General features: G+C 51.4%; 4 protein-coding genes and 4 non-coding genes across 12 annotated transcripts; 5 read left to right on the forward strand and 3 right to left on the reverse strand.

Moving 5' to 3' along the window:
• Positions 1-504: 504 nt before the first annotated feature.
• On the reverse strand, positions 505-5,746 carry Surf6 (surfeit 6). Its single transcript, XM_038336692.1, has 5 exons — positions 5,567-5,746; positions 3,357-3,557; positions 2,886-2,974; positions 1,365-1,565; positions 505-1,230 (listed from the first exon to the last, which is right to left on the reverse strand). The coding sequence occupies exons 1-5, from the start codon at positions 5,658-5,660 to the stop codon at positions 751-753; spliced, it is 1,065 nt and encodes a 354-aa protein (XP_038192620.1). The 5' UTR covers positions 5,661-5,746; the 3' UTR covers positions 505-750.
• Positions 5,747-7,651: 1,905 nt separating this feature from the next.
• On the reverse strand, positions 7,652-12,825 carry Med22 (mediator complex subunit 22). Its single transcript, XM_038337531.1, has 4 exons — positions 12,481-12,825; positions 11,312-11,392; positions 10,418-10,626; positions 7,652-8,379 (listed from the first exon to the last, which is right to left on the reverse strand). Exons 1-4 carry the CDS (start codon positions 12,601-12,603, stop codon positions 8,190-8,192), a joined length of 603 nt encoding a protein of 200 aa, XP_038193459.1. The 5' UTR covers positions 12,604-12,825; the 3' UTR covers positions 7,652-8,189.
• Positions 12,826-12,947: 122 nt separating this feature from the next.
• Rpl7a (ribosomal protein L7a) lies at positions 12,948-15,808 on the forward strand. The gene is made up of 8 exons (XM_038337538.2): positions 12,948-12,987; positions 13,197-13,317; positions 13,672-13,821; positions 14,452-14,592; positions 14,788-14,867; positions 15,100-15,230; positions 15,428-15,497; positions 15,659-15,808. The coding sequence occupies exons 1-8, from the start codon at positions 12,985-12,987 to the stop codon at positions 15,761-15,763; spliced, it is 801 nt and encodes a 266-aa protein (XP_038193466.1). The 5' UTR covers positions 12,948-12,984; the 3' UTR covers positions 15,764-15,808.
• LOC119820082 lies at positions 13,515-13,588 on the forward strand. The gene has a single exon (XR_005286354.1). It is a non-coding gene; the product is annotated as a small nucleolar RNA SNORD24 (small nucleolar RNA).
• On the forward strand, positions 14,636-14,710 carry LOC119820079. Its single transcript, XR_005286351.1, has one exon. It is a non-coding gene; the product is annotated as a small nucleolar RNA SNORD36 (small nucleolar RNA).
• Positions 14,962-15,032, forward strand: LOC119820080. The gene has a single exon (XR_005286352.1). It is a non-coding gene; the product is annotated as a small nucleolar RNA SNORD36 (small nucleolar RNA).
• On the forward strand, positions 15,286-15,352 carry LOC119820081. Its single transcript, XR_005286353.1, has one exon. It is a non-coding gene; the product is annotated as a small nucleolar RNA SNORD36 (small nucleolar RNA).
• Positions 15,809-15,861: 53 nt separating the features above from the next.
• LOC119819364 (surfeit locus protein 1) lies at positions 15,862-18,629 on the reverse strand. Of its 5 annotated transcripts, none has more exons than XM_038337533.1 (9): positions 18,521-18,629; positions 18,215-18,266; positions 17,868-18,001; positions 17,705-17,787; positions 16,926-17,117; positions 16,557-16,629; positions 16,299-16,461; positions 16,056-16,137; positions 15,862-15,981 (listed from the first exon to the last, which is right to left on the reverse strand). In XM_038337533.1, exons 1-9 carry the CDS (start codon positions 18,593-18,595, stop codon positions 15,912-15,914), a joined length of 924 nt encoding a protein of 307 aa, XP_038193461.1. In that variant the 5' UTR covers positions 18,596-18,629; the 3' UTR covers positions 15,862-15,911. The 5 variants fall into 5 exon arrangements, with proteins under 5 accessions (XP_038193461.1, XP_038193462.1, XP_038193460.1 ...); XM_038337534.1 differs by having other exon boundaries at positions 17,868-18,041; positions 18,521-18,610; XM_038337532.1 differs by having other exon boundaries at positions 18,131-18,266; positions 18,521-18,610.
• Between the last annotated feature and the right edge of the window lie 4 nt (positions 18,630-18,633).

Raw genomic sequence — 18,633 nt, forward strand, 5'->3', positions numbered from 1 at the left:
CTGGGCCCTGCCACATCACTCACTAGTAAAGGAAGTGGACCACAGACTTGCCCACAGGCCAATCTAGTGAGGTTGTCTCCTCAGTGAGGCTCCCTCTTCTCAGATACCTCTAGCTTATGTTAAACTGACATAAACTAGCCAACACACCACTACTTCCCAAGCCTCTGACACCAACTGGCTCAGAGGAGGCCATGTTACCCAAGGCACATCCTGTGGATCCCAGAAAGACTCTGGGTTTTGAAGCTCTGACCCAGAGGCAGACCTAACTGGATCAGATTCCCCTGAGAACTCCTGTGGGCTCTCCTCTGTTGCCAGGGACTTGTGAACGCAGAAGTCAAGGCCTTTTGTTCTCATGGCCACCAGAAATACAGGTGGGTAGGAAGAGGTCAGGTGGGCAGCTCACATCGACTGCCACTACTTTGCTTCTGGAGCCTTCAGAAACATGAACATACATACATACATACATACAGACAGACAGACAGACAGACAGACAGACAGACACACACACACACACACACACACACACACACACACACACACACCCTCACAAGACTTGGGCAGAGATCCTCTTCAACCCTCCCAGGGACTGGAGGACACTGTTCTACTTATGGACAATGGCAAAACATCCTCTTGGCACACGACTGGAGCCCTCACTATTGCTGTGTGGTGCAAGACAGCATCAGTCTCACATAGGAGACCCACGGTCTGTCACCTAAGTGTCTGGCCAGGAATGTGGCAGGTGCAAGCTGCTCAGGAGAGGCCTGCACGCTCCAGGTCCTGTGGCAGTATCCGGCCCTTCTTGCGGGCCTTCTGCAGCCTCCGCTCAGCCTTCGCGGCCTTCTTCTTGCGCAGGTTCTGGCGCCGCTTGTCCTGGCGCTGCTGCATCTTCTCTACCACGTGCTCTGAGCGCTTCTCCCACCGGCGCTGCCTCTGTGCCTTGCGCTTCTCCTTGCGCTTCAAGGCTTCCCGCAGCAGTTGCTCATTGTCCCGGATCTTCACACCCTCGGCCTTGTACAGCAAGTTGGTCCACTTCATTTTGGCCTCCAGTTCTTGGGCCTTGCCTGCATCCTGGTCTCGCAGCTCCTCCAGCCGGCCCTGCCGCGCCTGCAGACGCTCCAGCAGCTGCCTGTAGTTCCTGCCCGTCAGTGGTGTCAGGTTCCCTTTCACCTTCTGCCGCTTCTCCTTCTTCCGCTGGGGCTTGCTGGCTGGCTCCTCTTCAGTCACTTCCACCTGCAGGCGAGAGGCACATCAGTGAGGCCTCAGACCAACGACATGGCTTTTGCTCCCTCAGATGAGTCACCAACATGCACCGATACCAACAAGGTGCAAAGTTAGGCCAAAGGCATTCAGCCCGCAGCCCCCACCTTATTAAAGATAAGCCCCGACTCCTGCGGCTCCTTGCAGGCCACATCTGGGGATGCCTCGGCTGTCTCCTCCTTGTTCTCAGCCTTTGCAGCCTTCTCCTTTGCTCGAAGCTCCTTGCGCTTCCTCTTCTTCCGTTCCCTCTCCTGTTTCCTACGCTGTCTTTTCTCTAGAGTGGCAGCTGACAGCTCCTTGGTGCTACCCTGAGGGAAAAAGGTAAAACATAAAAGATGAGGACTCATTCAATCTCGAAGTCCTGTCTGCATATGGCTGAGATGAGAGAAAATCCTTGTAGGCCACAAGTCCATGCATCACCAGCATATGACCTATTCCCCAGATCCAAATAACACCAACATGGTGAGGAAGCCCTAGGAAGAATGCCTGCTCCGTTCCCAGACTCCCCTTCCCCCCAGCACACCAGAGCTTCATCTTGCACTGTCCGAGAATTCAGTACTTAGACTGGGTTTCTATGGAGGGTCTGTCCTAACCACTGTATATTCTGCTCATGACGAACTCAGGTTGAGTGCTCTCTCTACCCCTTCCTGGACGAACCACAGCCAGAGAGACCAACCCAGGCCTGCGTCGCAGGACAGAGGACCTTGAGCCTTGACCCCCTCTAAGGAACCTAGAGATGGTAAGTAGCATATATTGGGAGGGTAAGAAGTTAAAGCTCAAAGAAGAGCCTTAGAAAGAGCGGCAGCGGAGGGTGGGGGATGGGCACAGAGGTAGCCAGCACCATGGAGCACTATGTCAAGTTTAGTCCGGTCACCTCGCTTCTGGACACCAACCTTTAGAGGAACAACTCAGGCTATACTCCACCCATGTGGCATCAGTGGAGGCAGCTCCCCAAAGGCAGGAGGCTACACTTCTCTGAGGGACACAGAGCATTCAGGAGGCAGATGTCTCTGGGGACTGAGGTACAAGAAAGGAACTACACCTGCTACCTCAGCCAAGAGGTGCCCTGTTGTAGAATATTAGTTAAAGATGTGTTATATTTATTTATGCTGTGGAATATTTGTTTAATGATACAGAGATGTGCTGCATTCTTTCATGTTGCATTTGCTTAACTCTGTAAAGCCGTGTTACTTTGCCTGTTTAAACACCTGATTGGTCTATTAGAGTTGAACAGCCAATAGCAAGGCAGGAGAGAGAAACAGGTGGGGCTGGCAGGCAGAGAGAAGAAGAGAAGTGAAAAGGGGAACAAGAGAGGAGAATCCCGGGGGTCAGTCACACAATCAGGCATGGAGCAAGGAGAGGTATATAGTTTATAGGAAAGTAAAGGCCCAGAGGCAAAAGATAGACGGGACAATTAATTAAGAAAAGCTAGCTAGAAATAAGCCAAGCTAAGGCTGGACATTCATAAGTAAAAATAAGTCTCTGAGTATTTGGGAGCTGGGGGTGGGGGTCAAAGAGAGAGTAGAACAAAAGACCAACTACAGTGCCGTACACCCCAGGTTGGCAGAGAACTGGGGGGAAGCACTCGACAAGCCTGCTCCAGGAGCTGAGCAACACTCCCCATTTACCTGACCCCGGGCCAACTGCATCTTCTCATGCAGCCGCTGTCGCAGGAAGTCCAGTGCAAAGACAGAGTCAGGTGCTGTGGCTTGGCCATCTGCAGGGAAGGAGCCTATGCTGAAAGGGGAGCTCTCTCCAGCAACCACCACCACTTCTCCCTCTTCCTTCCCCAGCGCCGCTAGTGGATTTACAGGCCACAGTCAGTTCCAGCACAGCTCCTTTAAGACAGACTACTAACAGCTGCTTCATGAGGCTGCTCACTATGACATTAGAAAAACAGTATTTGTGGTCACCTTGTCACCTGACATGGCATGTGGCACTGGACTATCAAGAGCTCTTGTGCCCTGTCGGCCATTCTGCTCCCTATCGTCTTCCCTCACTGAAAAGTGCCAAAGCCTGTTGGTACTTTTGAGCAGTGGAGACACTTGCCTCTATGTGTCATCCCAGCCCTGATCATGCACACTTTTGAAGTCCCTCACCTTTAGGAGACTCCAGGGAGCCGGAGTTCTTCTCTTTGGATACCACTGGTTTCTTAGCCCTAGAAGAGGTGGAAGCCGTCTTCCCTGGGGGCTTAGTCTTGTGCTCTGCAGCTTTCTGTTCCTGTTCGCGAGATTTCTTTTGTGTTTTCTTCCTTTTCTTTTTGGGGGGCCCAGCAGCTTCCAAGCGTTTTGTTCTGACAGCTGAAATGCAAACCAAGCTGAATCCCTTTTCTCTGACCAACTCAGCAATGAAAGATACTGCAGAGGCACTGATCCTAGTGATGCAAAGGACCAGGTGGCTAAGCTAGTGCCACCTATCCTGAGCTTAGCACCACCAACTGCCTGGGCAACAGTGGCCACAAATTGTAATCCCAGCATTTGGAGGCCAAGGCATCAGGATTGCTGAGTTTGAGGCCAGGCTGGGCTACATAGCAAGACCCTGCCCCAAAAAACAAGCAAACAAACAAACAAATAAATAAATAAATAAATAATTTTTTTTTTTTTAAGTCCAAACTGTACTCAGCACTTGACCCAGCAGATTGCACATGAGGAGTGAAACGCAAAGTCTGGTTTCAGTCATCGCCACCAAAATACACTTCCAGGAACAAACGAGGACACTGGCACGAGCCCAAAGCTGAACCCTGAGCTCATTTATAGCAAGTTCCTCCTAGACAAACCCTTCCATCTTGGAGGGAAGCTCCGTAAACTCAGGAAATAAACATCAAGACTTCAGGAAGTCCTGAACACTGACCAGATTCACTAGCCCCTTCTTCCCCAAGACTATACAGGAGGAAGGCTAAGGGGCTCTTAGTCAAGCAGGACCGCGTGGAATAAACTTTCCAACCCGCTGAGCTGCAAGCTGTGCAGTGCACTCCAGGTTTCCAGCTTTGCAGAGCCACCACTCACGCTGGGGTGAGCTTTGGTGCTACAGCTATTTGGTAATCATGTCTGCTCTTGGAAGTCACCCCAATAAAGCTCACTGGTTAACCACACTGGCCTTCGGTAGTACTCATACGTTTGTTCCTGTGTCCACAAAGACTGATCAGAACCCAGTGTTGTAGAGAGGCTGGAATGTTGCAGGTCCAGAGGATAATGACCTCATCTCACGTTAGCTCTAGTCCCATAAATAATCCGTTCCTTGCTCACTTCTACATCTGTATGTAACAGATAAAAAACCGTCTGGAAATCTATTAACTTAGCAGATCAAAGTTAATAACATCATCAGCTCCGGGCAAAACATGTCTTTAATCCAAGCACTATGGAGCTGGAGGCAGAGGCAGGCTGATCTCTGAGTTGAAGACAGCCTGGTCTGCAGAGTTCTAGAACAGTCAAAGCTACACAGAGAATCAATCTCTCTCTCTCTCTCTCTCTCTCTCTGTTTTGGATTTTTTGAGACAAGGTTTCTCTGTAGTCTTAGAGCCTATCCTGGAACTAGCTCTTGTAGACCAGGCTGGCCTTGAACTTACAGAGATCCACCTGCCTCTGCCTCCCAATGCTGGAATTAAAGGCGTGCACCACCACCGCCTGGCGAGAAACCCTGTTTCAAAAAACAAAAATGTCATCAGCATCTGGGCCAAAAAAGGCTTCCCTCATATTACTATAACCACCTGATACACACACCAATGTATTTTAAACTTGCCTTGGCTTTCTTTGTTCTATAAAGCTTAAAGAAATTGCTTCCAGAACATTCTGTGTTGAAAACTGGAATTTGGGGAAACCTAAATTTGTGTTCCCAGGCCATGGTCACTCAAAATGTGCTCCAGAATAAACTATTTAAGGTGAGGGCTGTGGGTTTCTGGAATTCACGGTGATCTGCCTTGCTTCTGTTTGCCAAGTACTGGTACTAAGGGCATGTAGACCAAGATTCTCACTGTTTCCCGCTCCCACCCCAAAAGACACATTTAACACACTGAGTGTTTTAAGTATGTATGCCTATGCATCATAACCGTGCCCGGTGCCAGTGGGGTCCAGAAGAGGGCGTAAGACCCCCTGGAAGTGGAGTTCACTAGCGAGCACGTTTTTCTTTCCGTTCGAGTCTGGTAGTTCCCTAACTACCTTCCCCTCCATCACGGCCCAGCGCCCTCAGGAACCGTAGCTGTCCCCGCCGGTACCCGCTCTCTCTTGCAGCACGCGTAGAGGGTCCCGACCGAGGAGAGCGGGCCCGTGCGACGACATCCACTCCCAAAGGCTGCTCGGATAGGCTGCCTTACCCCACTTGTTCCCCTGCCGCTCGGGGCCAGGCTGTGCACAGATCTTCTTGGCCAAGTCCTGCAGATACGCATCCTTAGCTTGCAGAGAGGCCATGGTTGGAGACCACGCTCGGAGGTTCCACGGTCCTGAGCTCCGCCGGAAGCACCTTGAACGTAGGCGCCGACAGCCTAGAGCTCGATTGCCCAGCCTGTCCACGCCGGAAGTATCGTGTGCGCAGGCGCCGCCAGGCCAACGCTCGCTATTAGCTCAGGAGCACCGGAAGATACCACCCAAAGTAGTTGTCTCAATTCAGTCCCTAGGTTAGCAAGTTAGGAAGCCCCCGGAAGCCGCGATGTACGCACCCGCGGCCCACCCGGAGATCGATTAGCCAGGCCTGAGGGGCCGGGTAGTCCTTAACCTGGAGGCATTCCTCTGAAAGAAGCAAATCTATAATGTCAGGACTTCAGTCCAGCCCGCCCCGCCAGGCAGAACGGAAGCCGTTCTAGCTCCTTCCCAATTAATCAACCTGAAGCCTAGAATTCAGCCTGCAGGGCATGCCCAGCACCCCACGACTACTCAGCCACACGGAGCAAAACACAAACCGGTATCTTGGGGGGGGAAGAGGGAACACATGAGTATGGCGTGGATCTAGATTACACGTAGTCATGTATCTCAATTGTTTTGATGGCATTGGGCCTTTAGGGATTAAAACCCCTTGCAGATGGCATTGAAATGGCTTATATATGAGGAAAGGAGAGCGAGTCCTTAGTAGGACCTATATAGGTCTTGCTATACACATGCTACGTAGCATGTAATTAATCTAGGATCACTCACAAGTTAATGCTCGTGAGAAAAAAAATAAAAATTAAAAAAAATGGTGACACAGAAGTTACATCACTGACTCTGAGTTCCTAGAGAACTGAATCTCTGGCTGTCTCAGGGGAGTTCTGCCCCCAGCAGCATAAACTTAAGGAAGACAGTGGGGTCCTTTAAATGAGAAGCTTTGCTTTTAAATATAAAGGACAGAATTGACCAAACAGAATAAAACACAAGACTCAGTCTTTAATGTTTTTGGAACCCCTTCCGAACTGTTGCTTCTAGTGCTTCCCCAAGTCCTCTACCCTGTGCCTAAGCTTTCTCAGTGACACTCATGGGTTCTTCTAACAGTTAACATTTTGCAGACATCACTCTGATGGAAAACTCCATCAATGGGGCAGTGACCTCCCCACTTACCTACTTGTGTGCTACCTTCTGTTTGGTTATGTAGGTGCTGGGCCACCTGGTGACCAGCCCATGTTCCTTATAGACCCGGGATGACTACTTTCATGAATGAAGCATGCTCATGGTAGTTAGGAGTGACAGGCTGAAGGCAAACACATGCCCCAGTGTCATGGTTTCTGCATGTCAATGTTGAGCCTGGTACTGAGAGGCAATGGGGTCTGAGTTCCTAGTTGTTTCTGCCACTTAATTTCTCAGCCTGTGGCTCTAGGCATGGCACACCCCTTCAAGCCCATGCCTACTCCAAGATGCAGACATGACAGCACTAAGTTGAGGTGGCAGAAATAGGTGGCACCAGAGGTACAAGTGCTGCACTCATATAACTTGAAGTAATGGCAGATTTTTCATTCTTTTACCAAATGTCAAGGACCTACTAGATGCTGGTGGGAGAGGGGCTATACAAGGAATGTAAGTGGAGACTGTTCTTTCATTTCCCAGCCGCCCAGACCCAAATAATCACACAGAAACTATATGAATTACAACACTGCTTGGCCAATAGCTTAAGCATATTAGCATATTCCCAGCTAGCTCTTCATATTACATTAACCCATTTCTATTAATCTGTGTATCACAAGGCTGTGGCTTACTGGCATCTTTCTCCTTCGGCAGCTACATGGTGTCTCCTTTACTCTGCCTACTCTCTATATATATCTCTGTTCAGATTTCCCACCTGGCTTTATTCTGCCCTGCCATAGGCCGAAGCAGCTTCTTTTATTAGCCAATGGTAATAAAACATATTCACAGCATACAGAGGGCAATCCCACATCAGAGTTGGGGCTGTTGCTTGAGGAACCCGGGGGGATCTTGGATTGATCAGGAAAGAAAAATGAACAGCACAAAAGGGTAATGTTTTATTCAACAGTTTCATCACAAAAGTAGCAGAATGAAAATGGTGGCAGAATCCAGGAGACGCCCTGGCTAGCTGCCTCAGTCTTGCTAGGACTGTCAGCTGTGGCACAAACAATTGTGCTCCAGGCACCAGGCAGTGGACAGGGCTCTTTATATAGGAGCTTGAGTCAAATATGGATGGCTGGACTTGGCTAAGGTCCACTGAGCACCTCCTAATTCTCAACGAACTGAGGCTTCCTATCACCAGCCATCCTCCCTATTCTAGGTCCTCAATAGGACCAACTCCCATCTGGCAGGCAGGAAGATAGCCACTAGAAACGAAGGGCCATCTGCCTGTAAATAAGTGAACAGCATTCCTGAACTATCAGGGAACTGGCCCTGGCCTGGCCAGGTCCCTGAGGCTACAGTGGTTCTTGATCCCGAAGTCCCCAAGTGGGAGCTAAGACTGAAAGAAGCAAGGCTGTGGCGGGCACCCACAGGACTTCCTTTCTGATAAACTAGGGCCCTGGGGAGGGCTCAGGTGTGTTCTGTGGGGCCAGGGCCACCACCATGGGAGTGGGCAGGAGCTGCAGACTGCAGGGGACCAGCACCAGTGTCCGGGGACGCCAGAAGAGGGGCTGAGAGGCCATCAGCAGAATCTGTGTCGAGGTCCAGCCTCCAGTAAGCTTCACATAGAGGCAGGTCATTAGCTTCGCAGAGACTTGAGCTTTGCAACCACAAGAAACCCCCAGGAGTGACAGGAGCAGGCAGAGGAAAGCCAGGGAGGGGAAAGCAAGACAGATGCAGAGTTAAGAAATGAACATCACCTGATTGCCTCCCCTTCCTCTCCTCTGTGCTGGCCCCTCTGCTACCAGTTCTGACTGCACTTGCATCCAAAGAAAGATGCCATCAACAGGCTGAGTGACTTAGGCAAGCTTTCCCCATGGGCCACATGTCCTTCCAGACACTTAGGACTACCCTTGTCCCTGTGGGTCTTCTCCCATCCTGACTGCCCAGCCATTAACAGTATGGCAGTGATAAGACTTTACAAAGAGCTCAACGTGGCAGAGACCTGCCTGTTCCTATCAGGGAATGGGCCTAACTATAAAAAGTCAGGAACAGAGGTCCATTTCTGTACACACCACTGCTCCAACCCTACAGCTTCGAGCCCCACGCTTTCACGCATTCCATCTTCCCACGCTACACAGGGAAGACTAGAGGTGCGAAGAGGCAAGGATTAAGCCTCAGCGGTCATAGCAGGTTACCTGGAGCACATCTGTTTCCACAGCTTTCTAATATGCACAAGGCCCTAGCCACATACCTGCCCCCAACAGTCCCTCTCTGAACTACCCAAAAGAGTAGCATCCCAGGAGAGTGGAGGGGAGGCAAAGCCAGAATCAGCAAGCAGTGAGTATACAGGCAGGAGTAGCTGTGCAGAAGGGAAGCTGGGCAGCTGGTGGTGGTGTGGGCGCACAGATGAAACCCATTGACCCTGCACAGAAGAGCCCTGCCATTTAAGGTAATTCATAGGCAGAGGGACAGCTGCCATATCATGAGGAATATGCAAAAGGTGTCCAAAGGGAAGACTGGTTGTCTCAGAAACCCATGCAGGTGATGCAGAGACTGAGGCTTTGGAAACCTGGCACACTGGGTTTCTGTCTTAAGGAATTTCATCCCCTCCTCCATCAACTCCTATAGCAGGGCTAAGTCACTGCCCCAATACTGATCCACCCGGGGCCCTTGAAGCAGTAACTGTCTAAAGGGTAGCGACAGGAAGAATTCATCCTGGTGAGGAGGGGCAGAGGAGATGGTCCCATTCATTTGCTAAGCTGATGAATTTGGGATCAAGGATAGCCCCAGAACTGCTCCAGCTTGGCAGTGACCCTGAAGACTAGGATGGGAAAAACAAGCCCTAGATCACATACTACTCAGCTCTGGACATCTGTGGCTCCCACTGCAGCTTCTGTGCAGCAGGAGCCCAAATCTACCGCTGGGGAAGCCAGGTTTGCCTGGGAGACGGTGCTGCTGGACGGAACCTGAATTTCAAGCTGAGGGGATGTGAGCCAGGCCTCCATTCTCCAGCCTCAGTTTCCCACATATTTCACATTGTACTCCTAATTTCACAGGGCCTCTCTAGCTCAGAAACTGTCAGGATTCAAGTGGCCCTACAGAGGACTAGGTGACAGATCCTACCTACACTATCCTAGGTCTGATACCAGGAGGCTCCAGCCCCATAAGGCTGAGCTGACCAGAAACAGGACATCCAAGTATCCAAGTCCAGTTCTCAGAGCCGCTCTGCTCGAGCTCCTTCCTCCTCCTTCCCAGTGTTCCCCACCTCTACACTGAGGAATTTGATATCTGCATAGAACTGAATCTCTGGGCAAGCAGTAGGCAGTGATGTCCCAGGAGTGGACATAGTTATAGACCCAGAAGGCCACAGGGGCCAATCCAGCCTTGGCTGAAGTGTCAAGACAGAGATTTAGAGCAGGAAGGCAGACTGCACTGCCCAGGAGACTTCCTCGCCCCCTGGAGATGCCCTTCTCTGGCCTCAGCCGCTGACACCAAGTCCTGTGATTTTTCACCCCACTTCATTGAGGGAAAGGCCTGGGTACCAGCTGGTGGCCAGCTGTGACTGTCCATGAAACACTCTGGTCAGGGGCTCTGCTGCCAAGGAGGACTTGGAAAAACACAAGGCCCTTGAAGGCCCTAGTTAGCCTGGGGAGGCAGCAGGTAGCACCTGCATGCGAGTCCAGCCCTATTTGTACCTGGACGAGTAGTACTCCTCCTCCAGCTCATAGAGGTCGATGGAGACCTCGTCCCGCAAGGTGATGAGCTTGCGATCACACTCTTCCTGCAGGGCGCGCAGCTGCTGGTTACGCTGGTCAATGGCTTCATTCACAGATGGGAAGTCATTGAGGATCAGGAACTGCTTGAGATCAGATACCAGCTTCATCAGTGACTCACCAGCTCGGACCTGCCACCATCATAATCAGGATAAATATGAGAGGAGGCGGAGATGGTGGCCCTGCCCTGTGCAACTGGTGCTGGGCCAACTGTGGGTTTCTGAAAGTTTCAACTTCGTGATCAGCAAAGAGTCAGAGCCTGCACAAAGTCATCTGTGAGGACAGAAGAGGGCTGGGAAGACAAGGTCACAACCCACCCTGACCACAGGTGGGATAAGTCTGCTCACTTCAAGGAGCTTTCCCGCCCCAACCATGAACACAACTGCACTCAACTGAAAGCCAACAGAAGACCATGCCCTGGGGTTCCTCCTGACCCATTCCTTCCCAGAAATGGCACAACTACAAGTTGGGCAGGATTCACTGGGGTCTTTGCCCCACACATTGTCATTTGCTGGTACCCACTACACAGGCACTGGGGCTCAACACTTCACATACGCCATTTTACATGACACACTTCACATACAACAAAAGGCCATTTGCCTTTCCAGTCACAACCAGCCTTGGGGAACCTTTGTCAGCAAGAATGGCTGCCTTCCTCCCGACTACTATACAGGATGGAAAAGGCCATGTCTATTGCACCCACCCACCCCAGTACCCACTAGGGGCAACTTCCTCTGCCCCGCCCCATTGTTTCTCTTGTCTTCCTTTGGTTCATCTGTGACCCCTACAGGGGTGTTTTCCACCCTGGCCACTCACAATGTTGGCAGCTCGCACATGCATCTCGTAATTGTCTTGTTCACCCTGAGTAGCCCGTGACACCTGTGTCTCATCCTCAATCTGGGGACAAATAAAAAAGCTTAGAGTCAGCACAGGCAGACACCTGGCTTAGCCTGGTTGACAGGACCCCAACAGTTAACAGCCACCGCCACCACCCCAAGAGCCACCACCTCAGCCTGTCTATCAGGCCTTCCTGTATACCCAGAACTCTACTTCCTATCTAGACAGCTGGTAATGTCCACTCCAACCCTCTCTTGGTCTGTGGGTGACAACAGGTGACTTCATCACATAAAAACAACACTGCAAGTCTTCTTGAGAAAGTTTACAGGAAATAAGATGTTCAGTAAAGGAGTAAAAAGACATTTTCTTTTTTTTATCTTTTGTTTTTAAGGCTGGGTCTCATGTAACTCAGGCTGACCTGAACTTCTGGTCCTCCTGCCTCCACTTCCTAAATCCTGACAGTAAAGAGCTGTGCCAACATCTAGTTTATCCAGTGCCAGGGACTGAACACAGGGCTTTGTAACTGCTAGGTAAGCACTTTACAATGGCGACAACATTCCCAGACAGGAAGTGACTTTTCCAATGAGCCCCTCCTGGGCAGACACCATGTTGAGCAGCTAACTAAGCAAGGCTTCCTCACAAAAAAAGCCTGAACTGCTGTTCTCGGCTTACAGATTACAGTTAGAGACAGACACAGACCTCAGTGGTCTCGGGGCATCTCAGACACAGAGCAGTATCTCTCAACACTGCGACTCATTTTAACAGTTGCAAAATTATAGTTATGAAGTAGCAGCAAAAATAATTTTGTGGTGGGAGTCACCACAAAATGAGGAATTGTATTAAAGGAGTAAACTCATCAGTCATCACAAGAATCTACAGCAATGGGGAAACAGTGCCCAGCAACTAAAGTAGAGCCCTGGAAATTCAGCCATTGTCCTCTCCTCTGCTCTACCCACGCCTGTCATTATTTGGCTTTTCTAGTCACCTGCTGACCTTTTGACGCCTCGTCGCTCACACCCGCACCAAACTGATCACATTCCCTTTGCATCCCCAGCCCCTTCAACAGAATCCAAATTCATGCACCCAGACCTCAGGGAACGCCGCCAGTTCCTGCCTTCTCCCTTGGCCTCGAAACAGCGACCACACACCTTGGCGGTTTTGATGATCTCGGTGAAGTTGTCCATGATGGACTTGATGTCGTCTTTGAGCCGCTTGTTGTAGGACTGCAGCAGCGTCTCCTTGCTCTGGGGCAGGGCTCTCTGCTGGGCCATGGCAGGTCCCGGGTGACAGCCGCCACAGTCCGGTCAGACCCGAACCGAGCACACAGAGCCTGCGGGGGTGGGGAGCGGGATTCCGCTACATCAGCTTCCTCCGCGAACGCGGGCCCTTTGCAGCTCTCGGGGTTATTCCCTACACCCGCGACCACTCAAAACCTGTGGCACCTGACCCGGTCCCGCAGCCCTCGACGAACGCGCAGCCGCCGTTCCGCACGCTCCGCCCAGGCCCCGCCCCACTTCCGCCGACAGAGTGCGGAGTGGTTCAGTCGCTTTAAATCCGAAATCCCGCGCAGGCGCCAACTCTCGCGATCTCCGAAGCTGCTTACATATTACCCACAATCCCTTTTTTCTTTCTCTCTCCTCCAGCCCGGCAAGATGGTGAGTTATCGAGGGCCTTGGCTTCATCCGCCTCCATCCGCCGCCCGATGCCGTCTCCCGGGGTCCGCGACCGCCCTTGGGGCTTCGGGGGCCTGCGCTGAAAGGGAGCGGCGGCGAGCGGCGAGCGGCGCGCAGGGGCCGAGCCTGGCGTCCGATGGGATGGCGACGACGGAGGACCCAGCCTCACGGGCTTTCTCTCTTGTCTTCAGCCCAAGGGAAAGAAGGCCAAGGGGAAGAAGGTGGCCCCGGCCCCCGCCGTCGTGAAGAAGCAGGAGGCGAAGAAGGTGGTGAATCCTTTGTTTGAGAAGAGGCCTAAGAACTTTGGCATTGGTAAGAAGTGGGGCTAGTGCTGTCCCGAGGACGCGGCGGTGGCTGCAGGGGACCTGGGGGTTGGGGTTTACTCCGGCCGGAACCAAGCGCACGCGGGCGGTGGCCGCCCTGGTTTTCACGTAGCTACTGCGGGCACTTAGGCTACCGTGCCCGCTGGCGGGCCGTGGCTTTCGGCTAGAGCGGGATGTGGTGTTGTGTGCAGATGATGTAAAAGAATATTTGCTATCGGAGAAGCGGTGATGACATTTGAACCACCAAGATCGCTGATGCACCAGCACCCGCCCTCCCGAGTGCCCAGGTGTAGCCCGGCACAGTGATGGCTCCTGATTGGTGGTGTCGCTCTTTACTTCCCAGGGCAGGACATCCAGCCCAAGAGAGATCTCACACGCTTCGTCAAATGGCCCCGCTACATCAGGCTGCAGCGGCAGAGGGCCATCCTCTATAAGCGGCTCAAAGTTCCTCCTGCCATTAACCAGTTCACCCAGGCCCTGGACCGGCAAACAGGTGAGGGGTCTGCTTCTGAAACAGGGCCGGTTTCATCTCACCAGAGCATGAGATTGGTCCTGAGTTTGTCATTTTTACGGTTAGTGAAGGAAAAGGATGCTTGCTGAGTGGGCATGAAGGCTGAGGAGTCTCAGCGCCCTTAGACAGCGGCTGGGGAGGGTTGAAAGGGGTCCCCACTCTACCCGAAACAGCCATCTTCGAGCTCGGTAAGGTGGGGAAGCTGTTGCTGAAGATGCCAAAGGTTGACCTCTAGCTTTCTCATCTGCATGTACCACACTAGCTAGGATAGTTTGGGGTTATTTTTGATATCTTGTAGTCCTGGTTGTTCTGGGCTCAAAATGTAGACCCAGGCGGGTGTTGAACTCGTTATCCTGTTTCCCAGGTGTGCTGGGTTAAAGGGGTGCCACAAGGATACTTTTTGTTTAGCTCTTTCATGCCACAGTTGTACAAGGGTTCAGAGACCCTCCCCAAGGCCTGTTTGTAAAAATGCCTTTCAAGTGACAGAGGTTAGAATTAGAATTGGGCCTGAGTGTGAGACTGCCCGCCACATAACCACAGCACTCTGGAAGCTACATAGCAGACTTAAAGACGCAAGCAAGCCTCGAGTCTAACTCAAGAATGTTTTTCCAGCTACCCAGTTGCTTAAACTTGCCCACAAGTACAGGCCAGAGACCAAGCAGGAGAAGAAGCAAAGGCTGCTGGCCCGTGCTGAGAAGAAAGCTGCTGGCAAAGGGGATGTGCCAACTAAGAGACCACCTGTCCTTCGAGCGGGTAAGTGGACCACTGGGAAAGGAGGGGGGTGGTAGGGCAGGCTGTGCAATGATGTCTGAATTTCTTCACCTGAAAGCACTGTGAAGAGTGAAATCGAGCTTTTTAACCCTGAGTTACAGCTTGTGGAACTCCTTTTGTGAGTCTAGCAGCCCAAGCAAGCACGCAGGCAAAGTGGTTGTATGTTGTGTATTCCAGGCGTCAATACAGTCACCACTTTGGTAGAGAACAAGAAGGCTCAGCTGGTGGTGATTGCCCACGATGTAGACCCCATTGAGGTAGGTCTGGTGGTTTAAACATCAAGTGCAGTACTGCCAGCCAGGGTCCTATGGGAGGGTAGGGTTGGAGAAAAGGAATCCATTTGTGTGGCTCTTGCAATGATGTGAATCTTTGACTGAAGTGCTTTGATGTGCAATTACATGAGCTTTTTAACCCTGAGCATTTGCCACAGCGTAGCAGGATAGCTACTGCTTCTGCTCCCAAATGCCTACAGCTCATCCTTGCTTCTAGCTGGTGGTCTTCCTGCCCGCCCTGTGTCGGAAGATGGGGGTCCCCTACTGCATCATCAAGGGAAAGGCCAGGCTGGGGCGGTTGGTCCATAGGAAGACGTGCACCACTGTTGCCTTCACACAAGTTAACTCGTGAGTATTCAGGCTTGTCCTTAAGCTTCCCTTACCCTCCCAGGTTTTGGACCATTTGCCGATGATGGTTAAGAATTTCTTCACCTGAATCAGCTTTGTGGTCATTCTGTGTCTGAGGCAAAAAATAAGATGCTTGTATCAGAAATTACTTGTCTGCATCCTAAAGAGTGACAAAGCCTTTCTCCCTTCTTTGCCAGGGAAGACAAGGGTGCTCTGGCCAAGCTGGTGGAAGCTATTAGGACCAACTACAACGACAGATATGATGAGGTGAGCAGCTCTATACAGAGCATGGGATTGGTTGGTGCTTTTTAGCAGTTGGGTTTGAGTTGCCCACTTGGGAGTCAGTGAATATGGGATGTTAGCTGATGCATGCATGTATTAGAGGATAGGCTACCAGGCCAAACTGACTTGTTGAATCTGTATTTCAGATCCGCCGCCACTGGGGAGGCAACGTCCTGGGTCCTAAATCTGTGGCTCGAATTGCCAAGCTGGAAAAGGCAAAGGCCAAAGAACTTGCCACTAAACTGGGTTAAATGTACTGCTGAGTTTTCTGTACATAAATATAATTACAAAACTTCCATCTAGGTCTGGTTATTTGGGTTGATGTGCTTAAAATGTCTTGAAACCAAGCCAGGGTTTAAAAATAACGATCTTTATTTTATAGGAACAGGTTTGTTAACTTCACACACCTGGTGTCCGCCGCACAAATTTTTGAAACCACAAGTATGATGTGGCTGCACACAGTCCATACCTGTGGTTGAGAGAAACTTAGTTGTCTGTTGGGGGGGGGGGTGTATGTAACAAGACAGAAGGAGGACTACTAACCAGGTAATGATGTACTGCATGTGTTCATTCCGAAGAGTGACTCTTGTCTGCCCTCCAATGGGTCCTCCAGGGACTGTACTCTCTGCAGAGACAATAGAACTTAATGTCCACCTCTAGTGGGACTCCTCAGCACTGTCATTTTTGTGTGACAAGTTGCCAGTTGGGTGTTCCTCTGCCCCATACCAAACTGTAGGTGCCAGGGAAAGAAGGGGAAGCGGGAGGGTCCAGGCTGCCACAACGTACTGAAGTCTGCATCAATGAAAATGGGGTCTGCGCCTGTTATCTTAGCCATAGCTTCCAGGTCCCGATAGTGCCAGTGATTCTGCTCTGGATTGTTCTCAGGGACAAAGGGCTTCCTGGTTTCTGTCAGTCTCACTATGCCAACTAGGTCTACTTCTCCAAGAACCTACGAAGAAAGGTGAGATTGCTTCTTACGGAAGTCCTACATGGAAAATGGGTGGATCACTGTAATATCCCAAGCTGAAAAGCCCTATTTCTTACCTGGCCTTTCTGTCTGGTCTCCGGATTCACTTTCTTCTTGGGAACAAACCCTCTGTTAACCAGAATGGTAACTCTGAAACAATAATAAAAGTGTCCCTTTGGGTGAGGAAGGGTTCCAGCACAGATCATTGGTCGCTGCGACAGCTACAGGACAGTTCGACAGAATTGTTTGTTCTGTGGATCCAGTCCAACACTAAGCCTCGGTGACTAAAACCCTATCAGTGAACTGGCTAAGACAGTTGCTTAATGTCAGAATTGGAGATCTTGGAAATGATCTGGCTGTATTACTTGAATCTCATGGACTCCCCAGGGTCTGAAGGTTGTTGGTTGAGCACAGTGAGGGAAGCTGCCAGGCCATAGCCTACTCACCCCAAGTCAGAGCAGTGGAAAGGAGTAACTACATAGGCTCCACTTTCCATTGAGGAGGAGATTCGGCCAGCATCACGGGCCTCTCGAGCAGGGTCCACCTTGGTCCGTGGCATTATGTACAGCTCTTTGGAGTGGTTAAAGTGCCCCCTGACCTTCACTGGCCTGTACTCCAGGTTTTTCAGTTCCATTGGGCTACAAGGAGGAAGGGCTGTGGGTAAGGCAGGCGTGTCTAAGAATGTTGGCAAAGCTACCAAGCCCCACCAGGCAGAAAGGGTAAGAAAGGCCCAGCGAGGATCATCGGATTACAAGTTGTATCCTCCATAGAGGTGATCTCAGCATCAGCCTGATGCCATATGAGAATGTGGATCTGCAAGGAAAGTATGGGCTGAGTCAAACTTCACCCGTTACCTATCTTAACAGGTGTACCTAAGCCTTGTACAACTCTCTGGGACAGAACTTTCACATTCGAGAGGGCAGTACAATAAATTAGAGGACACTTTAAAAATTGTCACCTTCATAGTGAGAACTACATTATCACCCACCAATGCTACAAGGAACTCACCACTATGGGGGATCCTTGAAAGACCTGAAAAGGGGAATCTGGCATCAAAAATACATCCCTCCTCCATGCTCTTCGGCAGTTTCATAAAGGTAATCAGCCAGTCTGGTGGGAAATTTTGAGGACCCTGCCTAAGGGCAGAAATTACTGAGAAGACACCAAACAAACCAGGGCCCGGCTGCTCCTAAGTGGGATGGATTGGGTGGGCAGTCACACTCACTCAGCAGGCAGAGGAATGGGCTCAGCCATTATTCGAGACTCTAATTCTGCAATCAGTTTCAACTTCCATTTCCGACGTTGGACCTACAGAAACAACATGAGCTAAGCAAACATCAGTGGGGTCCCAAGACTCAGAGATACCCAAATTAGACCCCAGTCTTCACCTGCCAAGTCCCCAGGCCAAAAGCAGTAGCAGGGATGAGAAGCAGGAACCATTGGAGAAAAGAGTCGTCCTCTGCTTTAGCGGCGGCTGCTTCAGCAGTAGAACTGTAGCACCTGCTTGGTCTCCACATCGTCCCTGGAGGGAGTTTTACAATACTGGCATGGGATCAGAAGGCCTAGAACAAACAGAACTGGGTGGCCAATTCCTCGAGAAGACTTGGGTTATGCCCACAGAGGATGTAGGGAAAGGGGCAATTAGCAGCACCTGTGCCCAATCCGCTCCCAGTAGACCACTGCGGGCTGAATGGAGACAGGCGTCCAACCGCACCCAGGTCTGAGCCCTTCTCACCTGAGCGGAAAGAAAGCCCGAGGATGCTCCTTCTGGAAACGCGGAGCGGGGCCTGCAGGGACCGAACAGGCCGCGGGGCTCTAAGCTCAGGGACGTCAAACGCGTGCACCTGGGCTAGGTACGGGACAGGGTCCTTCCCTACCCAGCACCACCCAGGCTAGAGCCTCTTAGGCCGGGTCCACCCCTGGCCCTGCCCCACCCCAGGAAAAGCCCTCTTGGGAAGGGTCCTCTTCGGCCCCATTCCACTCCAGGCTCGATTCTCCCGGCCCCTCTTCATGGGCAGGATCCTCCCGTCCCCGCGCTCACCAGCTGCGCGCAGGACCACTGGGGCCACCGCGTCAAGCTCTGCCGCAGCACAGAGAAAGCCTTCACCATCGCCATCTTTGAACACTTCCGGGACCGGGAAATCTGCTTCCGGG

This window comes from Arvicola amphibius, chromosome 7 (genome assembly GCF_903992535.2).
Source record: "Arvicola amphibius chromosome 7, mArvAmp1.2, whole genome shotgun sequence".
In the NCBI taxonomy this organism is placed as follows: Eukaryota; Metazoa; Chordata; class Mammalia; order Rodentia; family Cricetidae; genus Arvicola; species Arvicola amphibius.

Bases quoted from the DNA above. Each gene is read 5' to 3' on its own strand.
- Surf6 (XM_038336692.1), bottom strand. From the start codon at position 5,660: ATGGCCTCTCTGCAAGCTAAGGATGCGTATCTGCAGGACTTGGCCAAG. The intron at 3,558-5,566 runs GTAAGGCAGCCT...TTTGCATTTCAG, and splicing joins GCGGCAGGGGAACAAGTGGG to CTGTCAGAACAAAACGCTTG. The intron at 1,566-2,885 runs GTAAATGGGGAG...TTTTTCCCTCAG, and splicing joins TGCAGTTGGCCCGGGGTCAG to GGTAGCACCAAGGAGCTGTC.
- Med22 (XM_038337531.1), bottom strand. From the start codon at position 12,603: ATGGCCCAGCAGAGAGCCCTGCCCCAGAGCAAGGAGACGCTGCTGCAG. The intron at 11,393-12,480 runs GTGTGTGGTCGC...ATTTGTCCCCAG, and splicing joins AGATCATCAAAACCGCCAAG to ATTGAGGATGAGACACAGGT. The intron at 10,627-11,311 runs GTGAGTGGCCAG...TGATGGTGGCAG, and splicing joins ATGTGCGAGCTGCCAACATT to GTCCGAGCTGGTGAGTCACT.
- Rpl7a (XM_038337538.2), top strand. The intron at 13,822-14,451 runs GTGAGGGGTCTG...ATGTTTTTCCAG, and splicing joins GGCCCTGGACCGGCAAACAG to CTACCCAGTTGCTTAAACTT. The intron at 14,593-14,787 runs GTAAGTGGACCA...TGTGTATTCCAG, and splicing joins ACCACCTGTCCTTCGAGCGG to GCGTCAATACAGTCACCACT.
- LOC119819364 (XM_038337532.1), bottom strand. From the start codon at position 18,595: ATGGCGATGGTGAAGGCTTTCTCTGTGCTGCGGCAGAGCTTGACGCGG. The intron at 18,267-18,520 runs GTGAGCGCGGGG...CGGTCCCTGCAG, and splicing joins AGTGGTCCTGCGCGCAGCTG to GCCCCGCTCCGCGTTTCCAG. The intron at 15,982-16,055 runs GTTAGTAGTCCT...TCTCAACCACAG, and splicing joins ATGCAGTACATCATTACCTG to GTATGGACTGTGTGCAGCCA.